The sequence below is a fragment of the Falco biarmicus genome, chromosome 9, assembly GCF_023638135.1.
Source record: "Falco biarmicus isolate bFalBia1 chromosome 9, bFalBia1.pri, whole genome shotgun sequence".
NCBI lineage: Eukaryota > Metazoa > Chordata > Aves > Falconiformes > Falconidae > Falco > Falco biarmicus.
The window spans coordinates 43,545,801-43,569,281 of record NC_079296.1 but is presented as its reverse complement, the minus strand read 5'-3'; the positions used below and the strand labels follow the sequence as shown (position 1 = coordinate 43,569,281).

At 39.9% G+C, this 23,481-nt stretch overlaps 1 protein-coding gene across 2 annotated transcripts in view; it reads right to left on the bottom strand.

Moving 5' to 3' along the window:
* The window catches only part of OGDHL (oxoglutarate dehydrogenase L), a 53,632-nt gene extending 31,596 nt beyond the window's left edge, over window positions 1–22,036 (bottom strand). The window contains exons 1-6 of one of the 2 annotated variants that reach the window (XM_056352783.1): window positions 21,959–22,036; window positions 17,184–17,418; window positions 10,764–10,943; window positions 7,112–7,214; window positions 3,614–3,729; window positions 1,564–1,718 (exon numbers count right to left, since the gene is read on the bottom strand). In XM_056352783.1, coding sequence (XP_056208758.1) covers window positions 1,564–1,718; window positions 3,614–3,729; window positions 7,112–7,214; window positions 10,764–10,943; window positions 17,184–17,390 — 761 coding nt within the window. In that variant the 5' untranslated portion in view covers window positions 17,391–17,418; window positions 21,959–22,036. Of the gene's footprint in view, window positions 1–1,563; window positions 1,719–3,613; window positions 3,730–7,111; window positions 7,215–10,763; window positions 10,944–17,183; window positions 17,419–20,109; window positions 20,245–21,958 lie in introns of those variants that run through there. The other variant, XM_056352782.1, reaches the window with a different exon arrangement.
* Window positions 22,037–23,481: the final 1,445 nt, after the last annotated feature.

Genomic DNA, 23,481 nt, shown 5'->3' with positions numbered 1-23,481 from the left:
AGCTCAAAGATATACCATGACTGTTTTACAGGAGGAAGAGTTAAAAATGACCCTTTGTTCAATAACCTACCAGTGAAAACCAAAAAGGGTGAGAAATCTTACTTTAAAATTCAGTTTCAAGTACCTGAACTATGTAGCACTTGGAATGAACACTTTTAAAAACATTCTTGAGCAAAGTGATGACTATCTGCTTTAAAAAGTCACAAATCTCAAGAGAACAACCAGTTTTCCACAAAACCAGTTTTTTCTCCTGATCATTTTCAGAAAGAAAAAAAAGAAAAAGAAAAAAAGCACGCTAGAGATAGCTGGATAGAAATTTACGTAAAACTTTTTTCTTGCATTTTCAGCAGACAATTAATTTGGCAGATGAACATTCAGCTCTTTCACGCTACTAGAAACTCTAGATCTTTCCACAGTTTAGACAGGCAGGAATAAAAGCACAAATTCTTGTCTCAAGATAAATGGTGATGTTTCATACTGAGGGCTTGAACTTACTCAAGTGCAATATTCACTTGACCATCAAGTGACTTTTTTATTTCTGTTTAAATGACATTTAACCAAACAATCTTGCTATAATATTGGCAAACGAAACACCTGGCAAAAATACCTTCCAACTCCCCCAATGAGCACTTCATTTTTAAGTCTTTGAACACAGACGTTTAATCAAACATATGTATCTTTATATATTTCTAATTCTTGTGCTTATCAAAGGATATGCAAACTGTTTCAGATTGTAAGAACTGGAATAAATCTTGTGCCCAAAAAGACAGTTTGACTCTAGGGGTGAGAGGGTAATTCAGTCTCTGAGATCACAGTATTTGCATACAGACAGGCATAATGGGAGCCATCAACATGCTGTTTCCAAACATGCCTTCATATATTGCAGAGGCCAAAACTCCTGCTGCCAAGTCGTGCAACAGTACAGAACATGTTGGTACACCTCAAAAGGAAAAGGGCAAAAACAAGACTTGAAATCACATTATGCCTCTCAAATCCAGTCCCATCTTGGCACAGCTTTCCAGAGACCATTAACATCCCAGTCAGTTAAACAACGCTCACATCAACATTTCACCCATCTAAAAATTCTCCTTGGGCTGACTGTTAGGATGGCTTCCTTTGATCCTGTGCTACTAGAAAGATGCACGGTAGAGAGAATAGAGCAGATCAGTATCCAGCGTTGTTCTGACACCTATTTTATGACAACCTATTTAGGCTGTGAATTTTTAACACAGATGTATGTTACTAGTCCGTTGAAACAATTTTTTCCCAGTGTCTCTCCACAAGCCAATGAAAACATTGCCAGATGTACCACTAAAGGCCATACAAGTGTTAGAGAACACAACCTGCCTTTTCTTAAGACAGAAGACTAAGTCACTACGTAGACCCTGACATACCTCAGAGCTTTCCTTTGATATCGCAACCAAGTCAGCTACACCCAGCTCTACTCCAGATTTCACTTAGACTCCTCACCCCCACCTTGGCAGTTTACAGACCGCACCGGCTTCCCATGCCATCTTCCACCCAGCAGCCACAGCGCGGCTCCCCAGCACCACCCCAGCATACCTCATTGAGCGCACCAGCCTTGCCAACAAAGTCCTTTTCTCCTCATTCGTAAACTTCATAACTCCCGGTGTCTCAAACTTCTGACGGATCCACTGGCACTGCTCCACATCATTGATGAACATAAACTCCAAACCAATGTGTTGGCAGTAGGTATTCTAGGATGTGAAAACAACACAGAAGCTTTAGGAAGTTAATAGGCCACGAAGAAACAAATATATTTTTTAAATTATATTTTCTGGATATATTACTCTTCTGAAAGCTATCTTGCCTTCTTCCTCTTCCACTAGATCTTCCCCACGGTAATCCTATAAGCAAATAAATTATTTTGCTGAATCTAGTTTTGTGCCAGAAAGCTTTCTCTACAAAGTAACATTTCAAAATTTTGAATCTGGAAGATTCTCATTTGGTAATACATTCAAAGTAGGCCAATAAACCTGCCTTCCACCGACTGGCATATTTCACCGAACTTGCTACTACTCTTACAAGCAGTCTTTTCTTTAGATGCACCAGCAAAGGTTTCAAGTAATTTATTAGAATTTACCCTGTCTTTTTTAAATGTCACCTGAAATGAAGCAATAGAGACAATGAGAAGACAGCTATGAAGCCTTATGCAAATTATCTGATAACTGTCAATTCTCTGAAGGCTGGAAATCTGAAAAAGAATCCAAGCAGATGAAAGCACAGAAAGGACAGGGGAAAAAATGCAGACATTTTTATCTTCTTGTTGCATTTTTTTTAATTTTCTTTTTCTTGCCTTAAATAGAATACGTCACCAAAAAAATGTGTCCAAAATACAGGTCAACAGAAGTAAGACCTATTGTGAGTTTAATTTGAGACAAAACCACTCTGAACACACAGTATGGGCTCTCTAGTGCCACTAAAAAGGAATTTTTTTAAAAATCCAAAGCTCTGGAGAGAAGAGGGAAGCCAGAGGGTTATTTCTCTTTAACGCACATCAGTTCCTTGAGGCTTTTAGATTTTGCTATTGATTTTGACCATCTATTTGCACATTACAGTTTTAAGGATTCTCTCTTTAAATTGCTCACAGACATGCTACAAGTGCAAAAACCAAAAAGCAAATACAGAACTCAAATGCACAACAGAGATGCTGTGGCTAAACAACTTACCATGCTTCAGCTAAGCTGACTTAAGAGTCCAACATGCAAGTCAATACATTCTCTCACACTTGCAACAGGTCAAAGCCATGAACTCTTACACACTTAGTAATTATTTTTAGATTCTTGTAACTCAGTACCGTGTTTCCTCACCCCTAATCCTTTTCACTCCAATGGATTTCATTACCATGCAACAGCACTCTCTACAACTTCAGTACTCCCAAATCCTGGAAGAAGCACGATCGGGAATATCCAGCACTTACTAACTCAGTAGTCTCCAAATTCATTGCCATTCCTACTTGCTGTTTTGCTGTTTGGAGTTGCCCTCTAGTAACATTTACTCCTTTGAATTATTGTTGCTTTAAATGGTTTTAGCTGTGATGACTTAACATGGCATAACCATATCACTTGTCAGATGATGAAACTCTAGAAAAAGGATTGGGGATGCAAAACAAGGACCATCACTACCTACAAGCTACAGCTGGGATTTCATATGTTTGGTACCAACCCTCATGTCCTCACTCAGGTAAAAGTCTCACTAAAGCTAGGGGTCTGAAAGCAAACCCTGCACATCCCAAGTACTTTATACAAAGGACTTTCATCTGTATAGTAGGAACTATAAGGTCGGTTGCTTAAAAGACAAGTTCTAAAGGCTCCACTCCTTTTAAACAACATCAGCTCTTTGCAGAACTAGGGCTCACATTCACCTGTTTTATACTCATCCTTAATCTATGTATTTCAGATATCCAGACAGTGAAATCAATGGTGCTGCCCTCTCTAGAAACAGTACAGGGGTTATTTTTAATGTCATTTGAATTCTTTACATGCTCTATTTAAAAATTGACAAACGATAAGGTTTTTTGTGACTGACAACCAGAAAAGGTTCACTTCTGTTTGGATGAAAACAACCACAAATCAAAAAACATCCCACTGACCTCCAACCGTTTGATGATCTCACGTAAAGACAGACTGTTCTCATTTCCTCCTATGAAGGTGGTTGTAGGCAGCTGAAAGACTTTGTCCAAATCCGATTCGTGCAAACCATAAAACCCTACAACAGGTACATCACCAATTTGTGAAGCAGGGCAGGAGACAGAAAGGAAAACAGCACTGGTTTTCAAACCACCACAAATTAAGTTTAAGAAAGCAATATTAAGCAAGAAGGTACCAGATTAAAAATTGAAAGCGTGAATATTTTGGAGGCATCCATTAGTAAAAGCACTTTAGTCTGGATTTTAAAAAGAAACGTTTTCATTTAATAGTTATTGTTTGATTAGAAGTACCAAACTGTTCTTTCTTAATGCTCAGATAGAACAACTGAAATTAAAATCACCCAAACCTTTTTATATTTTAGCATATTAGCATATATGCTATCAAATCTCCATATTATATCTTGCACTTCACCATTTAGTAAGACAACCAGCTGTAATGACTGGGATATCTTCCTTGCTCTATCACAAGCAACAAAGACAAAAATAACCACTTTTCACAGACAGAACCAGTTGGTTGGAAGCGTGCTAGATTAATTTACATAACATTAATAGACAGACTAGAGAATTACAGAACGTGTTCAGTGTAACACTGTGCAAACACTCCAGTAGGACTTCCAAGGTATCTGATTCACCCTCTTTCTCTTTACAAGGAAGTTAGTTTGAAATAGCCATGTAATAACCTGTAGTAACCTGTACCAGCAATATTTCCCAGTCGGTGACCCCTTATAAAACAGACACACACACACACTCCCCAGCTAAAACAAGGGCTTGTTTAAGCACATGGTTCCATCTTGATTTAGACATAGTTAAGCTTGCTGTGGCTGAGAACACAGTTTAAGAAAATATTTAACTTAGCTATCGCACATTTTGAAAGCCAAAATACACAACAGACAAAACTGCAAAACTGGTGTCAAAGCAAGTTAAAGGCTTTGCATCATAAAGTTTAATCTAGACCTGGTGAATTAAAGAAAAGAAAAATAGCTTCTTACAATTGTAAGAAGCAAATGTGTAACGCTTATAATACACATACAGTTATAGAAACATAAATATATATGGAAAAATTATATATACACACACATGTAAAAATAATTTAAGAACTAAAAGCAGCTTCTCTATTTTTAATTTTGAACTCTTTACCTTGGTTCCACATAAGGTGCAGGCATCCACTTTAACACTGATATGAAAGCCTGCACATAACTCTTAAATCAATATAGAATAGTGCTCCGTACTCCCTGTTCAATGAATTTTCTGAAGATGAATATGAAGAAGTAATTTAAAGATGAAATAATAGCGGAACTTAGTTTTTAGAGTTGAATTCAGGCCATAGGACTGTGTTGCTACCACTTTTACTACACAGCACTGTCAGTGATAACATATTTTGTGTTTTAAAAATAATATATCTTAAAATATTGTATTTTAAGTATTAATTTTTTTCTAATAATGTTTTTATTAATATATTAAAATGTCAAATCTGGAGTGAGCAAAAAAAAGTGTTTTGTACCACTATTTCTCCTTTCTGGTACCACAATAGGTATTTAAATTAATTATTAATTTATTCCTTTTAAAAAAAATTATTAAAAAAAAAGAAAAAGAGAAAAAAAAGAGGAGGAGGGAGGGACACGGGGGACCACAGGGCCTTTAGTGTCATTTGAAACAAAGCAGTGCTAGCTTTCCCCCCTCCCACTTTGCTTACTTTCTCTCAGACTTCACAGGCTCTTCATGTTCTGTCATGCAAAAACCAGAACACGTACGGGAGCGATCTGGGCACACACAGAACATCTGTGCTTTGTACTGTAGCGCTGCATATCTACTGAAGCATCACCTCAAGTTTAAAGGGATACAACCTTACTGAAATCCTGAAAGTAATTCTATAAACCGAATCATGCAGTAGGTACACCTGTAACTGGTTGCATTTTTAGAAGCAATTCCCAGAAGAAGCTTCCTACCAGAAGGTTTCTCAAAAAAGAAGCCAGAAGACAGGGATAACAAAAATGCACAGAAAATCAAACAGTAAAATACTTCCTGTACTACCAGAGACCTTTCCCAAGTTCCCTGCCTGGATGATCCAAGGACAGGCAACATTTGAGAACCTTCGCCTTTTTGCTGTGCCAAGACTAGGTTAGAAATTTTATTTCCCCTCAAAAACTGATATATCACTTCAGTTACACTCTCAGACACATCCCACCATCTCATTCAGAGGTCTAGCATATTTTTCCTACGCTCATGAGGGCTTCAGTATGATGCCTTCTGACCAGTCACAACACTGTTCTAAACTATCTGTCGAGTTTAAGAAATCTGTACTGATGCGCTAGCAATCACCCATGCTCCAAACAAGTTATATTTACTCAGTGAATGTCTAATGGATTTTCTAGTAGGTACTTTCCTTTAATTAAAGCTGACAAACTTCAAAGGATACTGCTGATTTATGTAAGCTCCTATTTACAGTCCTAAGCACTCCACTGCCTTTATATGATCAAGGGTCAGAACTGCTTTTTTCCCTACCACCAGAAATAGAAAACACAGCAGCGAAGAGGCGGTAGACTTACTTTGAGTAAAATTAAGCAAAATGTGTTTTATCTACCACTTGCACTATGCTTTATGTCTGGTCCAAAAAGCTTCCCTGCATATCAAAGAAGAATTGATCCAGTGTCTTCATGAAGTAGAAAATCACCTTTTAAACAAACCAGGTAGACTGAAGAGTAGAGAAAAATCAATCAGATGTGTGGGGGTTTTTTATTCAAGCAGAGAGGAGCAAAGAAATTGATCAGTGCAATTTCTCAAAGGCATGCCCTCTTAGCAACCAGAATAACCTTTGCAAAAGCAGACCCTAGTGTACCACACTCTTCCAGCAGTAAACTAAAGTGATCGCCACTGGATTATATACGCAAGTCAAGAATTCTACACTTCCCATATTTTCTTCCCAAAACTTCAAACAGATTTCTTCAAGTTATACAGAAGGAATAATTATGAGAGGCTAGAATCCAAATTTGGTACGAAATTTACCCTAAGCTCCACTACCCAAGATTTTGTTTATTGCTGTTTTTTTCCTATTGACTAGCCTTCAGATGTCCCCAGTCAAAACAAGTATCAAGCATAACGGTACAAAAGTAATATAGATTATCAGAATCTTGGCCTGACGTATTGATTAGCATTACTTTCTGCTGTGGTTCAAACCCATAAGATTTGGGGTTTTCATAAAGCATTTATAATCCTCATTCGTCAGCAGGTGAATTCACAGGAACCTCACTTGTGATCTTAGAGTTGAAATTCCATTGTCCTGAAATTTGAGCCTCCTTACAGATGTTCAAAGAAACTATTTCTTGATACCAGCAAGCAGGAAAGGTAGAAGCTTCCCTGAAATGTCTTATTAAATCACTTCAGACCAACGAGACAAAAGAGACAAATGACCATTGCAAATAACAAGGGATACAGTGTACACACCAAGTTTATCGATTGTAGTGATTAAGTCAGATGGAACAAATGAATCCAAGTCTGCATCCAGAATTCCAAGGGGATCCAGCTGAGCCACATGATGGCCGCGGATCTGAAAAAAAGGAAGAAAGTGAGAGAAAAATGAAATCACACCAACAGAAATCAGAGAAAGGGAAAAATTCACTGATATCTCCCTATAGCATGTGTATCAGCCATGAAATCAAACCAGCAAATACCACTAATGTCACGAAAGGGTCTTATTTCCCAAGTTTCCCCATAAGGATGGGAAATAACCATTGTATCTTTGGATATGTATACTAACTACTAAAAAATGCTGAATACACATCAGAACATAACCTTTATTTTGTCTGACATACAATTTAAACTGGAATTACACTGAAGCTTAAGTAAAGAAAACTACTGAAGATTGTACTCTACATCTCTGGGTAAAATTAAATTATGACCAGTCTACAGATCCTTTCATCTGCTAATTTGGTCATTTTGTATATTTGCCTGAATCCTCCTTTCCACACCTGCAGGATACAAAAATACAGCATTATTGACCTAAAACATAGATCGGGGATGAAGAAGTTTATATTGGAAATGAAGGGATTGCTCTTCATGAGCTCTGCTCTACATTGGACAGCATCAGACAGCATTTATTTTCGTCCACGAAATGGTGGGAATTTCATCTGTGAAGTCGACTTTCAAGACGTCAAAAAACACAAATTCAACGGGGAGTTTAGCCAGTTTTCAGTTATCAATACAACATTTCTATAAACTAGTGCCTTATATTAACATGTAACATTGCTACAGAAGAAATAACTAATTGATTCAATAAAGCCACAAATAAAAAGAAAAAATTTAGCATGTCTCCTGTGCATGATTCTAATATACCAAATTAGCTCATTAAAAGCTCTTTATAGATGAATATATGGATATTTTCTCCTTAATATTTTGCTTTCTAGGGACAAATTCAGATCACTTGAGTAGAATTTCATTCACGGTACTAGTAACCTAATTGTTTCTGAAAAAAATCTGCAATATTAATAACGAATCGCATCACACTGTAATAAAAGTGTGATTAAAGTGTGGTTCATCAACAAATGACTTGTAGAAACAGTACTGAAACGTTCTGTATAACAAAATGCTTTCCACTCATAAGTGAACAGAAATACGGCATTTTTTTTAGAACCACCAGCCCTGTAAATTCTGCCTGGGCTCTGAGACTCTTTGCATCTCATGAATCACCAGTAATAAAGCTCTGACAGGCCAAATGATGCCCACGGCAGCATCTGTGCCACCTCATTGTTTACAGCAGCACAAAGTCTATCTGACTGGAACTAAGCAAACAATTCTCTCTCAAGCATCATCAACAGGAAAGAATTCACCTCCCTAAGCTACATCTGCTCTGCAGTATTAGCAGGAAGAGGAAGAAGATTAGTAAGACCACCAAAACCCAGAATAGCACATCAATGAAGCGCTATGCCTTATTACACTGCAGGAGCAGTTTGGTCTTTAATTAAAAGACAGTGTTTACCTCAATACCAAGTTGTTTTTTAATACCATGCACTTCTTTCACCGGATATAGAAAACAGTAACAACTGCAAAAATCAGAGATCAATCCTGTGAAAATAGATGGATGGAAATTGTTCATCAATTGCCATTAATTTGACTAAATCCAAGTACAGACTACCTGAAAGCAGATTTTAAAATCTTATTTTCTAGACACAGATGCAAAAAACCTAACCTACATTACAAAAGAAAACTCAAGAAATTAATTTATCTAGACTCATTTCTGTTAAGCTCACACATTTCACTGGAAATCCTTCTTTCAGTGCATCCAGTGCTCTGCATCAGATAAAGCAACAGATTAACTGCCTTTTCAGAAGTCCAGCTCCACAGACCACAAAGCAGTTTACCACAAAAGCCATAAAATACTGACAGGTTTGAGAAATGAAGATACTGTATCCTGCTCCATTTCATTTCATTATCAGGCAAAGGAAGGTCACAAATTGATCACATCCCTTCAACACAGAATTTAGAGGGTATTAAATACCTTTTAAAAACAGACAGTTGCCTTAGGTAATCCTCTTCCATCGTTTATCGCAGGCACATGGGTGTCTGCCATTTAGACAGACATTTCTGTTCCATCACTTGACTTAGCACACTCTTTCAAATACATGAAACAAAATGGCAATCCCTGAACTAATTTAAAGTAAATGGTGTCAAAGCAGCCTAATATTCTCCAATTTTCTATAATTCTGCAGCAAATTTTTACTGAAGCAGTTGTTTTCTACATAGCTATTTCTAAGGAAATTTCATATATCCTTTATAGCCACAAGCCTTTCTACTCTTTTACAAACACCTCCCCAGTTACTGGAATAGCATGGTATATATATGAATCAATGGTGACAATGTGATGTATTAAAAAAAAAAGCTTGTTTAAAAGTTCCTCTTTTGTTCCTCTGATGACAGCAAAGAACGTTAAAATTTTTAGTGCAGGGCAGAACAGATCTGTGCAAGTCAAACTGTATCAAACGTCTTGCAAAGTTACATACATACTTTTTTAAAAAAGGCAAAAAAACAAATTTAAAAAATCAACCTGGAATACCTTCCTCAACACAGACCTACAGTTAGCAGGGTTTGGTTTGGGATTTTTTGTTTCACACTAGTTTTAAGCTTTTCTTGAAATTAAGATATTAAAGACGAATCTAAATAAAAATGTTTAGACTTGGTTTACATTTAGAAAACATCTAACCACAAGCACTGTGCTATTTCCAAAAACCATCTTCTTTTAGAGGAGAAAAGGAAATTAGACTTAATTTCTTGATTTAATAAAAGTGTGAAACAAAGTCAACTTTGACAAACAGGTCTCTAAACAACATTCATCAATGCTGACCCAAACTCAGTATGTAAGCCTCCCAAAATTCAACTTCTGATTAATTCATTATTTCTTCTCCCTGTTTTTACCTATAATCCTGCTCAAATCAGGAATCTCAAAATTCACACTGGATGTATGAGAAGGCAAGCACATTTCCTCCTTTCTTAAAGAAAGGTAGTAACATTAAGAACTGCAATACAAACTTTCTCAGAGGTGAAGACAGACTTGGATCATGGAAAACTTTGCTGTTGAAGAGAGGAAAAGGTTCTTATTTCACTTCATGCATCAGGAGATTCATTAGTACCAGTATATCCACGACAACTCCCTTCATATGAAGCAAAAATATTTCAGATAAATTCGTTTTCCAATTTGGTCAAGTCATTCACTGAATCAGACACACACACGCACAAAGTAAGCCAAAATAGTAAAGGCTAGGCTTTGACATGTTTTGCTCCTGCTTCTGGTAAATAGGCAAAAAAAAAGTAGATTCATGTTCCCCTTCACAAACCACTATCTCCATAAACAGCTCCCAGGTTAAGTCAGATGACCAGCATCAGGGCTGTGGGTAATCTGACCCCTCAGTTTGCTACGCCAGAGGAACATCCCAGTCTGGATCCAGGACCTCAGCGTTCAGACGCTACCGGGAAGAAAAAGACTGTCTAGCTCAAGACATTCTGGATCAGAAGCAAGACAATAGGCAAGAGTTATGACCAGAAGGAAGAAAAAGGTTGTGTGGAAATGAGAGGTCCTCCCACACCTTCCCCAAAGCACACTTACTTGGTATGCTCTTATCAAAGACTGCACGGCAAGGTGGTCCTCAACAAGCTTTTCAGCTTTACCAGGTGTCTGGGCAAGACCATGGCTCTGAAGAAACGATGCCTTTCTTTCCAGCTGATCTGGTAGATGGGGATCATATGCTTGGCCAGCATTAGCATTTCGAAAAAACAAATCCCAGGACTGGACATGGGTACAGAGAAGGAAAGGAGGAAAATTTATTACCTCAAACAAAAGTCTCAACCAACAGCAGCTCCTTTAATCTGCAACTGGTATCTCACTACATGACAGCATTAAGTATCACTAATACCCAGCAAAAAGTGAGCAATGATACGTCCACCTCTTGGTACCAGCTGTGTGTTTCTTTTACACAGAGCCCTTTTCATCTCATTTCTTACACTGAGCTTGTTCAGTGGAAAACTCTGCAGCACACATGAGTGCAAAGCATCTTCGTACATTATTCATTCACACACCTCTTTTTAACTGTGATGTTTATCCAGGCAACCAGTAATGGGTATGATATTATGCTGCTGGTAAAGACGTATCAAGCCTATAAAACTAAAAACCTCAATAAATGAAATTATGCCATTCTTTTAATGATACTTAAAAGATTTATGATACTTCAAGACACCCACTGAATATGCTAAATCAGAATCAGTCCTTAAGGGCCTTTCTTGAAGAAACTGTTTAAAAGCAATTACAGCTTTTCTGAGTGAGGCTTTTGGTCTAAGATACTTTCCTCACTAGCTTAGGTTACCTTACTATGAAAGAAATTATGGATCTGGTTTCAGGTGCAAGTCATAACTTTAGAATAATACGTATTTCAGAAACTGAATTGCAACAAACCACAGATCTTTCATTTCCATCGGCACTTTAAAGCAACCACTTCCTTGACATATGCCCAAATTTTGTTTTCCTGAACTGTTTCCATTCTGATGAGGTGATCACTGTCCCAGGTTAGAATGGTATTAGATATACAGAAGCCAGCAGACAGCAGCAGAATGGGATAAACATCCGAGATGCTTATACCCCAGAAAGAATAATGTCTGCATTAGCAGGGGATAGATCAATACTTCTGCTTAGCTTAAAGTTTCCATAAAACGTAATGAAAGGTCATAAACCAACTTCCTCAGTTTGGCTAACTCAGGAAAGAAAGGAAGCTATTTCAAAACTTTAAAATCTTTGTGACTAGAATAGTGTAACTGCAAAAGTTGAAAATTCATTTTGTACAGTGCATGTTATTTACCCTGGCTGTGAGCATAGAACTAATGCATTTCAAGAAACCAGTGCCAGAAAAGACAAAAAGCAGTGCAAAGATTTTATTTTTTAAAAGAACTTTGCTTAATATATTAATTACAGAATACACAAAAGAATCAAAATAATGTAATCCAAACACTGCACGACAGAAAAATATCTATAAAATTCTGCTTTTGTAAACAAAAAGTCTTCACATTGCAATTTCTACAGTCTTCGAGGTGTTCAGAAATGCTATGAGAGAGGCAGCATACAAGAGCTAAACCAAGTTCAGGTTATGAAAGTGGGGGGACTCACTGAACCTGTGGGCAGGAACCTCATGATTAGCCTGAAGCCACTGCTCAAAAAACACTGCTTTAATGCACCTCTCTCACTTCTTTACGAACACAAATCTGCATTGACACAAATACGATAAACGTACTCAAGTTATCACCCTGCTCTTACACAGACTTGATTTTAACATAGCCTAAATTTTATGTGCCATGACAAATTAAGGCAGACACATCATGCTTGGTGGTCAGTCCCAGACACACTGATGAAGAACTCATTCCTTCTCCTTTCTCTCATTCATGCCCATTTCCTGTATTCTTCTTACCTTGACACCTCTCTAGCTGCACTAACACTAGAAGTCTGAATTTGCACACCATCCTGTAAATGGTCTACAAGTATAACTTCATTTCCTCTGGTATTCTCTCTCTCTATAACTTCTAACTCTTTATTAAGAACAGTACTGTTATTCCATGACTATACAGCACCTAGTTTGAGTTTGCAGATCCCTGACAGTGAAAAACAGATACCATTACTTCATTTTACAACTAATGCTACTTAGACTGGGGGAATTATTTTGGCAATACAGAGTTATTAACTTCCATTACATTAGGAAATTCCAAACACACATTTAGATCCATAACAAATCTGACATTTGGTATATTCATTCAAAGTTTAATAACGAATATGTGTTGCTTATGTTAGGGTTCCTTCCTTGCTTTTTCCAATACCATGATACACATAAAAGGTTGATAATATAACTATTCCTTTGTTGAGTCAAAAGGTTTTCATGTAGATGTAAAAGTTATCACAGCACAGTCCCACAGACAACTGAGTATGTTTTTAGACAAGTGCTCTGCTGAGACAGTTGCTAACAAAATCCAAATAGACTTGCCCAACAAGCTATCTGTTTAAGGGACAATAGGCGTAGGACCCTTTCTTCATGCAAACTCACAAATACAAAGAAAATGTTTACATCCAAAGATGCAGCCAGCTGGGCCAGAAGGAACCCACACTATTTTTTCCTATCACATTTTTGAACTTATTGATTTGTTGGGCAGGCTTGACATTTAATCAGAGGGGAGGGAAAATACATCATTTGGCTACAGAAAATTAGTTTTTTCTAGATACACATCCATCAAAGCCTTTACAAATTTCTATAGTGTCTTTCAAGATTGATACCAGATTATAGTCTTCAAGTCCTGTGTATCAATGTCAGTCTTTGGTAACAGCATTTGCCATGTGACAGAACAGAGAGAAGATCAGCTTGGTCTCACAGCAAACCTGCAGGTTCTCAACTAAATTATTAAAGTTCTCTAAGAAAATTATAGAGGAGACTTATAATAGAAAAATGCATCTGTAAAAAATAAATTACTATAGCGATACATGATACGTTCCTTTTTTTTTTCTCCTGTCAGCAAATCTATACTGTAGTTAGCCATTATTTTCTCAAGTAATATAATACAATTCAAGTGATTCAGTGGCAATATTCTACTCTCGTATAATAAACAGTGTTGCACTTAGAATAACAAGTAACATATTAGTTATCTTGACGGTTTGTTTGTTTTTTTTTCTAGTGACATAATATTTATCAACTGCAATGAGGACAGTAAAGCCTTAGAAGACACACACTGAGCATCACTACATCATTTAAAAAAAAAAAAGAAAGAAAAAAGATGAAGTCAAAACAAAACAAAAACCCAACACTTTCTCCAAGTACACAAAACAAGGACATGATTACACTCACAGTAGAGTGGCTGCATACAGGATAACATGGCAGGCTTTATGTACTCAATATCCAGCCATGCAGTTTTGTAATTAATCTTGCAATAGTAATAACTGAGCCTTGTCAAGGTTCTCCCTTATGATCTACGACCGTGACACCACACTTCAAAGAGAAATAACGATGCCTTTTTCAGAGCCCAAGTCGTTTTATTCTGATTGTTGGTTAGGCTACTCTAAGAATAGGAAATTCTAAAGACAAGGAAAAGCAGGAAATTATCAGAAATGGATTTGCACAAAGAATAAAAGCCTCTCTGGATATAAATGAATATTCCTTGACACATAACCATGGTATACATTCTTAGAAAAAATGCTAGTAACATTGAATATGCTCATTGGAACATGACAGACATATTTCAAAGAGTTTTAAACAAGCACACATAGGAAGACATTTCCAGTCAAATCTTCTGAGGGGGAAATAATTTGAGGAGCCATGATTAATTGGAGTTTCTAAGTAAAAGTGAATAAAGTACGATTTTTAAATCCCAGGAAAAATAAAGCTTTTCCATCTTGTCAACTAGAAGAAGGCACATCCCCTTGGATAAGGAGGAGATGTTCAAGGAGAAGAAACATGTGGAAAAATAGGAAATAAAGAGGGAAAAGAAGAAAGAGTGTCACGTCTAAATGCCTAGCACAAATTTGCTCTCTAAACAATGCTGGACATACTGGATAAAACAATGAAATATGAGTAGCCTGAAGAGAGTAAAATCATTAACAATACCATAACCAACATCATGTCAGCCACTGGTGTTTCTTGTCATTATCATTCAACACTTCCACCACTTTCCACAGCAGAATGACAAATTCACACCTTGCCTACAGTCATATAACTATGGCATGAATTTTTCTGTATTTTTAAGAAAATAGGGTGACTTCAACTCTTAACAATTTTAAACTGTTTATTAAAGCCCAAATTGAACAATTTCTGCGAACAAAAATCTTGGGTAAGTTTACAGCTTTCAGCTGATGAAATGAGACGGTTTACAAGAAACCAAAAAAAATTTTTGTTGAATGAAACAAAGTAAAATGAATCAGCATCATTCTCCTCCTCCCCTTTTTCTAGGCTGTGAATTCATTATGTCCATCAGTCATCTTCTGTTAAGCCTCATAAACCAGGTACACAGCGAATTTACTTCAGTTCATTACTGTTGCAAGCATATTACATACAGTTAACCTGGAAAAGAATTCACACATTTTTAAAATGCATCTTGAACTACCTGGGATCCACTCCCTAGGCCACTCTACACCACCAGTACATTTACATTCCTCTGTCAATTCACTTCTGCTAATTTATTGGTCACTGTTCAACCTACAAACTGCATCACCTCACCAGAATCCATCGCCCCACCGTGCCTGAACAGCCAGACAGATAGCCTTTCAGCTGCCCCCAGGTACCAGCAAAATAACGAACAGGTCTGAATTTGGCAGAAGCCAGTGCTCTTTGCCGGAGGGTTGCGCCGCGGAGGGGCTGGGCTCCGGGCGGGCCCGCCGCGGCCCTTCAGCACCCTGGCCAGCTCCGGGCGGGCCCGCCGCGGCCCTTCAGCACCCTGGCCAGCTCCGGGCGGGCCCGCCGCCCTTCAGCACCCTGGCCAGCTCCGGGCGGCCGGCGGCCCCGCGGGGACGGCTGCGGCCCCGGGCCGCTCTTGCTCACGGCCGGTTTCACCACCTGACGCTTCTGTTCGTTTCCTGGGATTTATGCACCATTAGAAGTTTGCAAGACTGCACGGCAGCAACATTCACTCAGCTGTGAACAAGAAACTTCATTCTTCTTAAAGGAAAGAAATGTGTTGTGCATCAGCATAACTAAAAACAAGGTGTCACCACACACGCTCCTTATGCGTGAGTTCATCCCTTCAGTGTCCTCACAATAAAGGGTTAAAATCGATCTATAGCAGCAAGACATCATGAGGGCTTCTCAGAAATCAAATCCAATTCATCTACATGTGCTACCCTGCTTTACACTGGCTGGAACTTTAGCTGGCAGTTACATGATGAGGCGTCAAAGACAGATGGGATGCAAGAACGAGCCACCCCTGGAGAAGGCCTCTTCAGTTCCAAGTTAAGGCTTCACACAAAAGACCTGGGATCTACCCACTACATGAATAACATTCAGTCTTCAGAGCTGTCACTGCATATGTCACCTTCCAACAAGAATACATTCACATGCAACATCCAAAAAATCCAGCTACAAAGCTGCTTTTGCGGGTCTTTTTTTCTTCTTGCTCGACATGCACCACTTCCTCACACTCTAGATAATCAGACTTAGAGCAACAACTTCTAAGTGACATTTTGATACACATGCCTCAAGAATAAGGGAAAACACAAGCAATTCGGTAAACATTTTGGCCACAATTCACATTACTTCTCTAGAAAATTACTTGCCTGTCTTAGAATTTATCAGATTTCTCATCAGCTGGTTAAGTTACCATACGTGTATCAGCATAAGAGAGTCTTCCTTGTCAGCAGAAAGCTTGTTAAAAAATAAGTCTATATATTTTGTCTACAAGAAAGAATTTTGGCAATAAATTTAACGTAAAAAAAAGCAAACAAATTTATGTTGCCTGGAGAGAGAGTGAGAGAGACAAAAAATACTTTTCCAGATACTTAACAAGGCTTTTCTGACAATTTTGGATGCAGTTTTAAGGTGACAACTTCCATAGCTACCTGAAGGGAACTAAATATTCACCTCCTTCAGACAGCTTGGAAGGCCCAGTATCAACACATACTATTCAAATACAACACACCCTCAGATACAACCTTATTACAAAAAACGAAAAGTTAAAAGTATTTTATTTCTTGGGTCTTCTTCCAGATGTAACTAATTATTTAACAGACTGCTTGAACAGTATTTCCATGGAGGAATACTGAAAGTGTCCGAGCAGCTTACTGTTTCTGGTCTGGACTTTTCATTCTTTCTGCAGAGCTCACCATGCCTATTGCTCCTCTGTGCTTTTTTAGCTGCAATATCACATCTCACAGCAATCAATATGTGGGAAATTACTTTCACATTTTTCATTTCATACAAGACCTTTTTCTGGGCTTTTTGTAAAACAAGTTAAGAAAAAAATCGATTTCACACTTAATCTAATATGCTCATTTACAGTCAAGTTTTAGACTTACCTTATGTACACTTTTAGGGTTTTCAAGCCACGCATAATACATTTCCTCCACATAATTTGAATTACTCCCATTCAGGAATGGTTCTGAGGTTCCTGATGAAACATACCGTTGGCCATGTAAAAATGCCCTTCTGGCTATATCTTGTTTTTCCAGAAGTTTAATGCCTTGCCACTTCACCGTAGCCGCAAACAACTTCAGATGACTCATGTTTGTTTATTAGATGGAAGATCCAAGTCTATTAATAAAGACAAAACCAAACCTAATCAGAAAGAGTCAATGAATTGCAGATACATTTCAGCCTCATAGTGAAAACTTATGGCTAGAGTGCTCTTCAACAAAGCTCGGGCCCAGGCACGTTCTCTTCAGGAGAGGGGCCACTCCGTGACTGATTGTAGAGCTGCACTTACAACACTGGGAGCATTGCTGATGGCCATCACCACCATCAATCAGCTCACCTCACAGCCTCTGTAACTGATAACATCATCCTGGTTCCTGAAGCAATCATGATACCACTTGTACAATACGCCCCCTGAGCACTGGTTCCCTGGGAACAAATGAGCCTGCTAATCATTGACTTCTCTGGAGCTCTTGGCAGCTGTAACTGCTCTCTCTTGGTTGTAGAAAGCTGTGGCCTTTTACCAAGCCAGATTGGGGTAGGTTCAATGAACAGCGTCAGCCACAAATGCAGTGGTTGAGAAAAGGCCTGCTACTTCAAATTTATGCCGTAACAGAGCTGACAAGAAAATTAGAAGTGTTAGTTAAGTGTTAATATTGGCATTGGCCTTCAAACAGCATTACACTAAGAAAAGGCTCAGTTTAATTTGCTTTCCTAGCTAGCAACATTCACCTTGTCCTTCCAATGACCTCTCATGAGCTTTTTAACAAGAACATATTCCCTGTGATTTTGAACACAATGAGAAAAACAATAAGGGTTGAACATTGGGAATGCTGAACACAGCATCAGCGCCAGTGCTAACAAAGGGAATCAAAGCTCACCTTCAGAATAAAACAAACAAATGCAGCTTACAATATAAAAATAATATAATCTTAATGTTCAAGTTAATAAAATTGCAAAGGAATAGCAATAATGTAAAAAGAAATTACTCATTTTGTTTTCACTTTAGAAGTATTTGGAAAGCTACAAGAACATAAAGGGTAGGGTACTAATTAAGAGGAAGAAAAAGTCAGATTTAACTCTGAAGTGTCTCTCATTTGTTTTGCTGTCCATCCAGAGAAATAAGTTATTTGGTCCAGAAGGTAAAATCCAAGTGTTCTGTTGTTTAGTGTGACTAGTTGAACAATTGTTAAGAACAAACAAAAGTACTGAGCTGCCAAATGTACTTCAGAGTGTTTTAAAAACAACATTGTAACTTTGAGTCACAGATCAAAATTTATGTTACCTATTACATGTAAAGATTATTTTTATCTCTATTTCAAGAAGTAATAGATACCTTAAAAAATCCATATAAACATTTTCTTTATATAAATCCCATTAAATTATTTCCTTACAGTTTTTCTTCTTCCTCCCTCTCCCTCCAAAAAAGGAAATCTATGGTTTCCTAAATTTGTAAGGAAGGGATAGGAAGAGCTATATTTTTCATTATCTAATTTAAAAATGAATACAGGTCTTAAAAAAGAAAAAAAAAGAAAAAAAGCTCCTACTGAAAAAGACAGTATTACTGCATACTATTCTCTGTCATCACATTTTTAACATGAGATTTTTAACTCATCTATTTTGAAAGCTGTTGACTGAATCCCTTTCTTAGTTGCTGACTTTAATGGCAGCATCCCAGCAGCGAATTCTCCTCTTTTATTACTAAATTCCTTTGTCCCCTCTTTCGAGAATTCTGTGGCCTTTTCACTCCCATCTACTAGCAGATCTGATGCCTAGCTTGTATCACCAGCTGCCATCATCCAGTCAATGAATTTTCCAAACAAGCACTTGTTCACATTCTCCACAGTGCCCAGATATATGGGAAGTATTCTCCCAAGGCAGATCACCAAAATGAGCATACAATCCTCCTTTAAAACCCCCCTCCTACAAAACTCCCAAAACCTCAAAACCAACTTCTCTCCCCACTTGACATTTTCAGCAAGTTGACAAAGGTTAGGCTACCTGCACACTGAATCCCCTACACGTTAGCATTATTTCCTGTCTACCTATATTCACTCGTCATTTCCCATTTCACAAATTCTAAGCCTATTACAACACTGATTTCCTCCTGTGTCAACACCATGTCTATGATTAGGGCTCCTAGGCAACTGTAGGAACATAAATACTGTCCGCACCATTTTGAAAGCAGATTAAGTCCTGCAAAAGCTCAGAGCAACTGGGTACAACACTGACAAGAGTTAACGTACTGTCTATATTCATAATTCTCGTTAAGATGTAACAGCACTAAAACCATTATGTATACATCATGTCATTTTGCAAAACTTGGCAAGATTTCAACATATCATAACAGTAGGAACTGAGAGACCACCACGGCACTTGGGACTTTATGTCTGTGCCCATTCTGAGCGAAATAATTCATCTATCCCTCTACCACCAAACTTCTGCACGTATACCTCAGGGCTGGACACTCATTCCTAAAAGGCTACCTCTCTCATTTAAAGTGCTTTGCAAAGAGCTGGAAAAGAAGAGAATGAGAGGAACATTTTTCTCAGTTTATCATACTACAGCGGCAAGTTTCTTAAGTACAGGTAATTTCATGATCTTTCTCCCTAGTAAGTCTGCCTGGAAAACGTGTAGATCTTTCTTCTAGCAGTTAGCAAAGAGTGCGTAGCAAAATAACAACAATTTGTCAGGGAGATTTGAAAACGGATGCAGATGACATAATATATCATAGAAACAAAAAGCTTCTAAGTGGTACCAGTCACTTCCCTACAGTTCCCCTGAAATTTCAAGATGGGGTCAGAGCCATACCTCCAAGTTGTAACTACTGAATATGCAATCTGTAAGAGCAGATATGGGCTATGTCACTCCTGTGAAGATATAAAGATAACAGGTGAAGACAACTGTTATCACAGATGTTATTCCCATCTCATGAAAAAGTAATGCCTCTATTTTTATGCAGGTATGAAAAAAAAAAAAAAGACAAAGCCACCAATCATGTAATTCCAGTCAGATTTCAGCTACAGATTAATTTGACTCAACAAAACCGAGTTCTTCCTAGCTCTTCCTTTTGCACACACCACTCTTCAGCACAGATGTCAGCTGTCAGCAGCTACATGAATCAGAGACCACCAGCATGATCATAGACCATCCCAGCCCACTCAGCCTTGAGACTGTCAGTCAAAAATCAGCACGCAGGACAGCAGGCAGAAGTCAGAAACAGTTTGGATTGTTCCAGTCGGCTATGTTTCCTAAATCAACTCTGCTCTGAAATGAAAACAGTGATTGGCAAGGAATCAAGCATAACTAAGAGCAACTTAAAGGAAGATATTAATTAAATCACTACCGGAGGTCAAAAATAAGAAAGAAGCAGTGAACCAAAAGAACAACCTGATATTTAATGCACCAAAGCACCCTTAAAATGGTGGAAGTAAATGAAAACCCTAAGCTGCTGAAAATTTCTGCAGCTGTTCTGCAGTATGGCATGTGTGAGGTTTTCACCTTGGCACTTTCAACTCCAGAAGTGACCTAATGTCATGGACAGTCTTGCAAATTACTCTGCCCATGTTTCTAGAGGGTAACAGAAGCATATGAAAAAGAGACAGCAAGACCCTTCTGATAGCAAAGTGTTTTTCAAGGTTTTTTTTCAAGCTCACTTTAAACATAAATACATTGCATAGGCTACTGCTTTATGAACAGATAACTCCCCTGGTATTGCCAGTACCCTTACGGAGTTTCTTAACACACCCATGAAGTCCTGCTACCAGTGCTAAGAAATGCTCTTTATGCTCTGCAGAAGTAATCATTAATACATCTGGTCCATATTTCACAAAAACGCTCCTTCATTCGCCATCATAGTCGTTTTCTCCTATAATGCCCATACAACTCACTCCTAAAGCTCTTTTTAAGACAGATTCTAATAAAACAAGGCTGACAGTGGCGGGGGGGAAGGATGAACATAATGAAGTATCTCCAAAGGCCTCACGGATAAAAGAAACTAGAGACATGCTGATTTTCCTTATCAAAAAAGTCTACTTCAGCAATACACACCTCCCCACACTACATGTGGTTTCCCTCCCAACACTGATGTGCCATGTTGTAAGAAGCAGCCCAGCTCTCCACCCAGAGCGATGACCCGGAGAATGGAGAACGGTGACAAACCGTACGCCCCCCTCGAGGCACCCGAGGCACCCCCACGCCATAAAGCCACCCGACGTGCCACCCGACCCCCAACAAAGCCGCCTTCGGTGGGCACCACCACACGGGGCGCCAGGCTGCCCGGCCGCAGTGGAGCGCGGGGGATGCCCGGGGGGGGCCGGGACCGCCGGGACACGGCCGTCCGCGGCCTGCAGCACAGCCCTGCCCTCTTCACCTTGGCCGCGCCCGGGGGCCGGAGCCAGCGCGGCTGCCCAGGCTCCCCCGTGGGGCTGGGGAACCACCGGCGCCCGGGCCCGCTGCCCCCGCACCCCGCGCCGCGTCGCCGCAGGCCGCGCTCCGGGGCCCGGCTCGGGCCTGCGCCGCGACCCCCCCGCAAAACCACAGGGCGAGCGGCCCCGCGGGCCTGCGCGGCGGGCGGCGGCCCCTGACCTTCAGGCACGCTCACACGGGCCGGGCCGGGCCCCGCCACGCCGCCCCCCGCCCCTCGCCGGCGCGGACAGACCTGCGGGGGCGGGCAGGCTCCGGCCCACCCGCGGGCAGCGGCCGCGCCGAGGGAGCGGCGGGGCGGGGCGGGGCGGGGCGGGGCGTTACCTGCGTCACGTGAGGCGCGCTGAGGTCACGGCGGGGCGGGGCCGCGGGGCGCTGTCCCCGGTACCGCTCCGTCCGCGCCGACCTGCGCGGCGCCATGTTAGGGACGCCGCTGGCCCGGGCCGGGCGCGAGGCGGGGGTGGCGGGGCGTGCCGGGGGCCTCTGGCAGCACAGCGTGAGCGCGCTGCGGCTCGGCGTGCCCGCCGGCCCCTCTGGGACGGCCGCCCGCAACAGGCGACCCACCTGGCGGCAGGAAAACGAGGATAAAAGGGGCGCCCGCCCGCAGGATTTCCAGCGAATTGTCAAGAAAACTGGCGGTAGGAGCGGGCACCCCTGCAGCCGCACGGCGTGAGGCACGGCGGGGGCGCGGGGGATCATCCCGGCCCTGAGGGCGCCGTGCTGCCCCTTCCCGCCTCAGCCTTCTCCTCATGGATCACCTCGTAAAGATCCTGGTGCGAGGAGAGCAACAGCACTTGGCGGTAGTGGCAGAGGGCAGCATCTAACTCTGTGTGTACAGAGAAAGCCCTTTGGCGGTCCCTGCCCAGCAGTTTCCTTTAAAAATATAAATGAAATCACCGATGAGATGCAAAGCCGTAAAGGGAACGCGGAAGGAAAGCTCATCTGAAGGACAAGGCATTCACACAACTCCCGTACAGGAATGACGGCAGGTTTCATAAAGGAGGTATAAAGTGTTCCAAGGACACATAACGCTTTCTCTCCAAATTTTGTACATAAAGTAGACTGAAAGTAGTAGACCTTGACAAAATGATTGGAACTACTTTGAGGCATGATTTAGAGTGAGTTATTGTCCGAGGTTACGTGGCCAAATATAAAATGCAAGACAATACAAGTTGAAGTGTTCCTTTGCTGGCAGAATTTTTATTTATATCTTCCAAGTCTTCTTTTTCTCCCGGGTGCCTTCAAATTACATATGTCTATCCATTTTCTCAAATAATTCAGAACACGGCATGTTTGTTATTTACCTGCTCTTAATCAACTTTCATGGTACATACAACCAAGGTCAATTGTCTTTAGAGACGCTAAAATTGATATTTCAGGTAAATACTGACACCATCACATAAATACCAATGTGTGACAATTTTCTGGGTAAATAATGAGATATGAATAATAGGAAAATGCCACAACTTAAAAGGAAGGAGAAGAGAAGGAGAGCTATAATTTGTTTTGTGCCAAGGGTATACTGCAAAAATGAGTGTATCAGGGTCAGATGGGCAGAAATGGAAAGTAAAAACCTTCGAAAGAAACACAACAGGCTTCATCAGGGGCTTTGTCGCCTAATGGTCACACAGGTTTTCATGAGGCTTATTGGCTATTACAGTCGTTGGTGAGAGTAAAATTAATTTCTTCTAGATAAAAAAATCTTAATTCTCACATAAATAAATCAAAAGCCTCATTATCATCTCAGCAGTTTTCCTA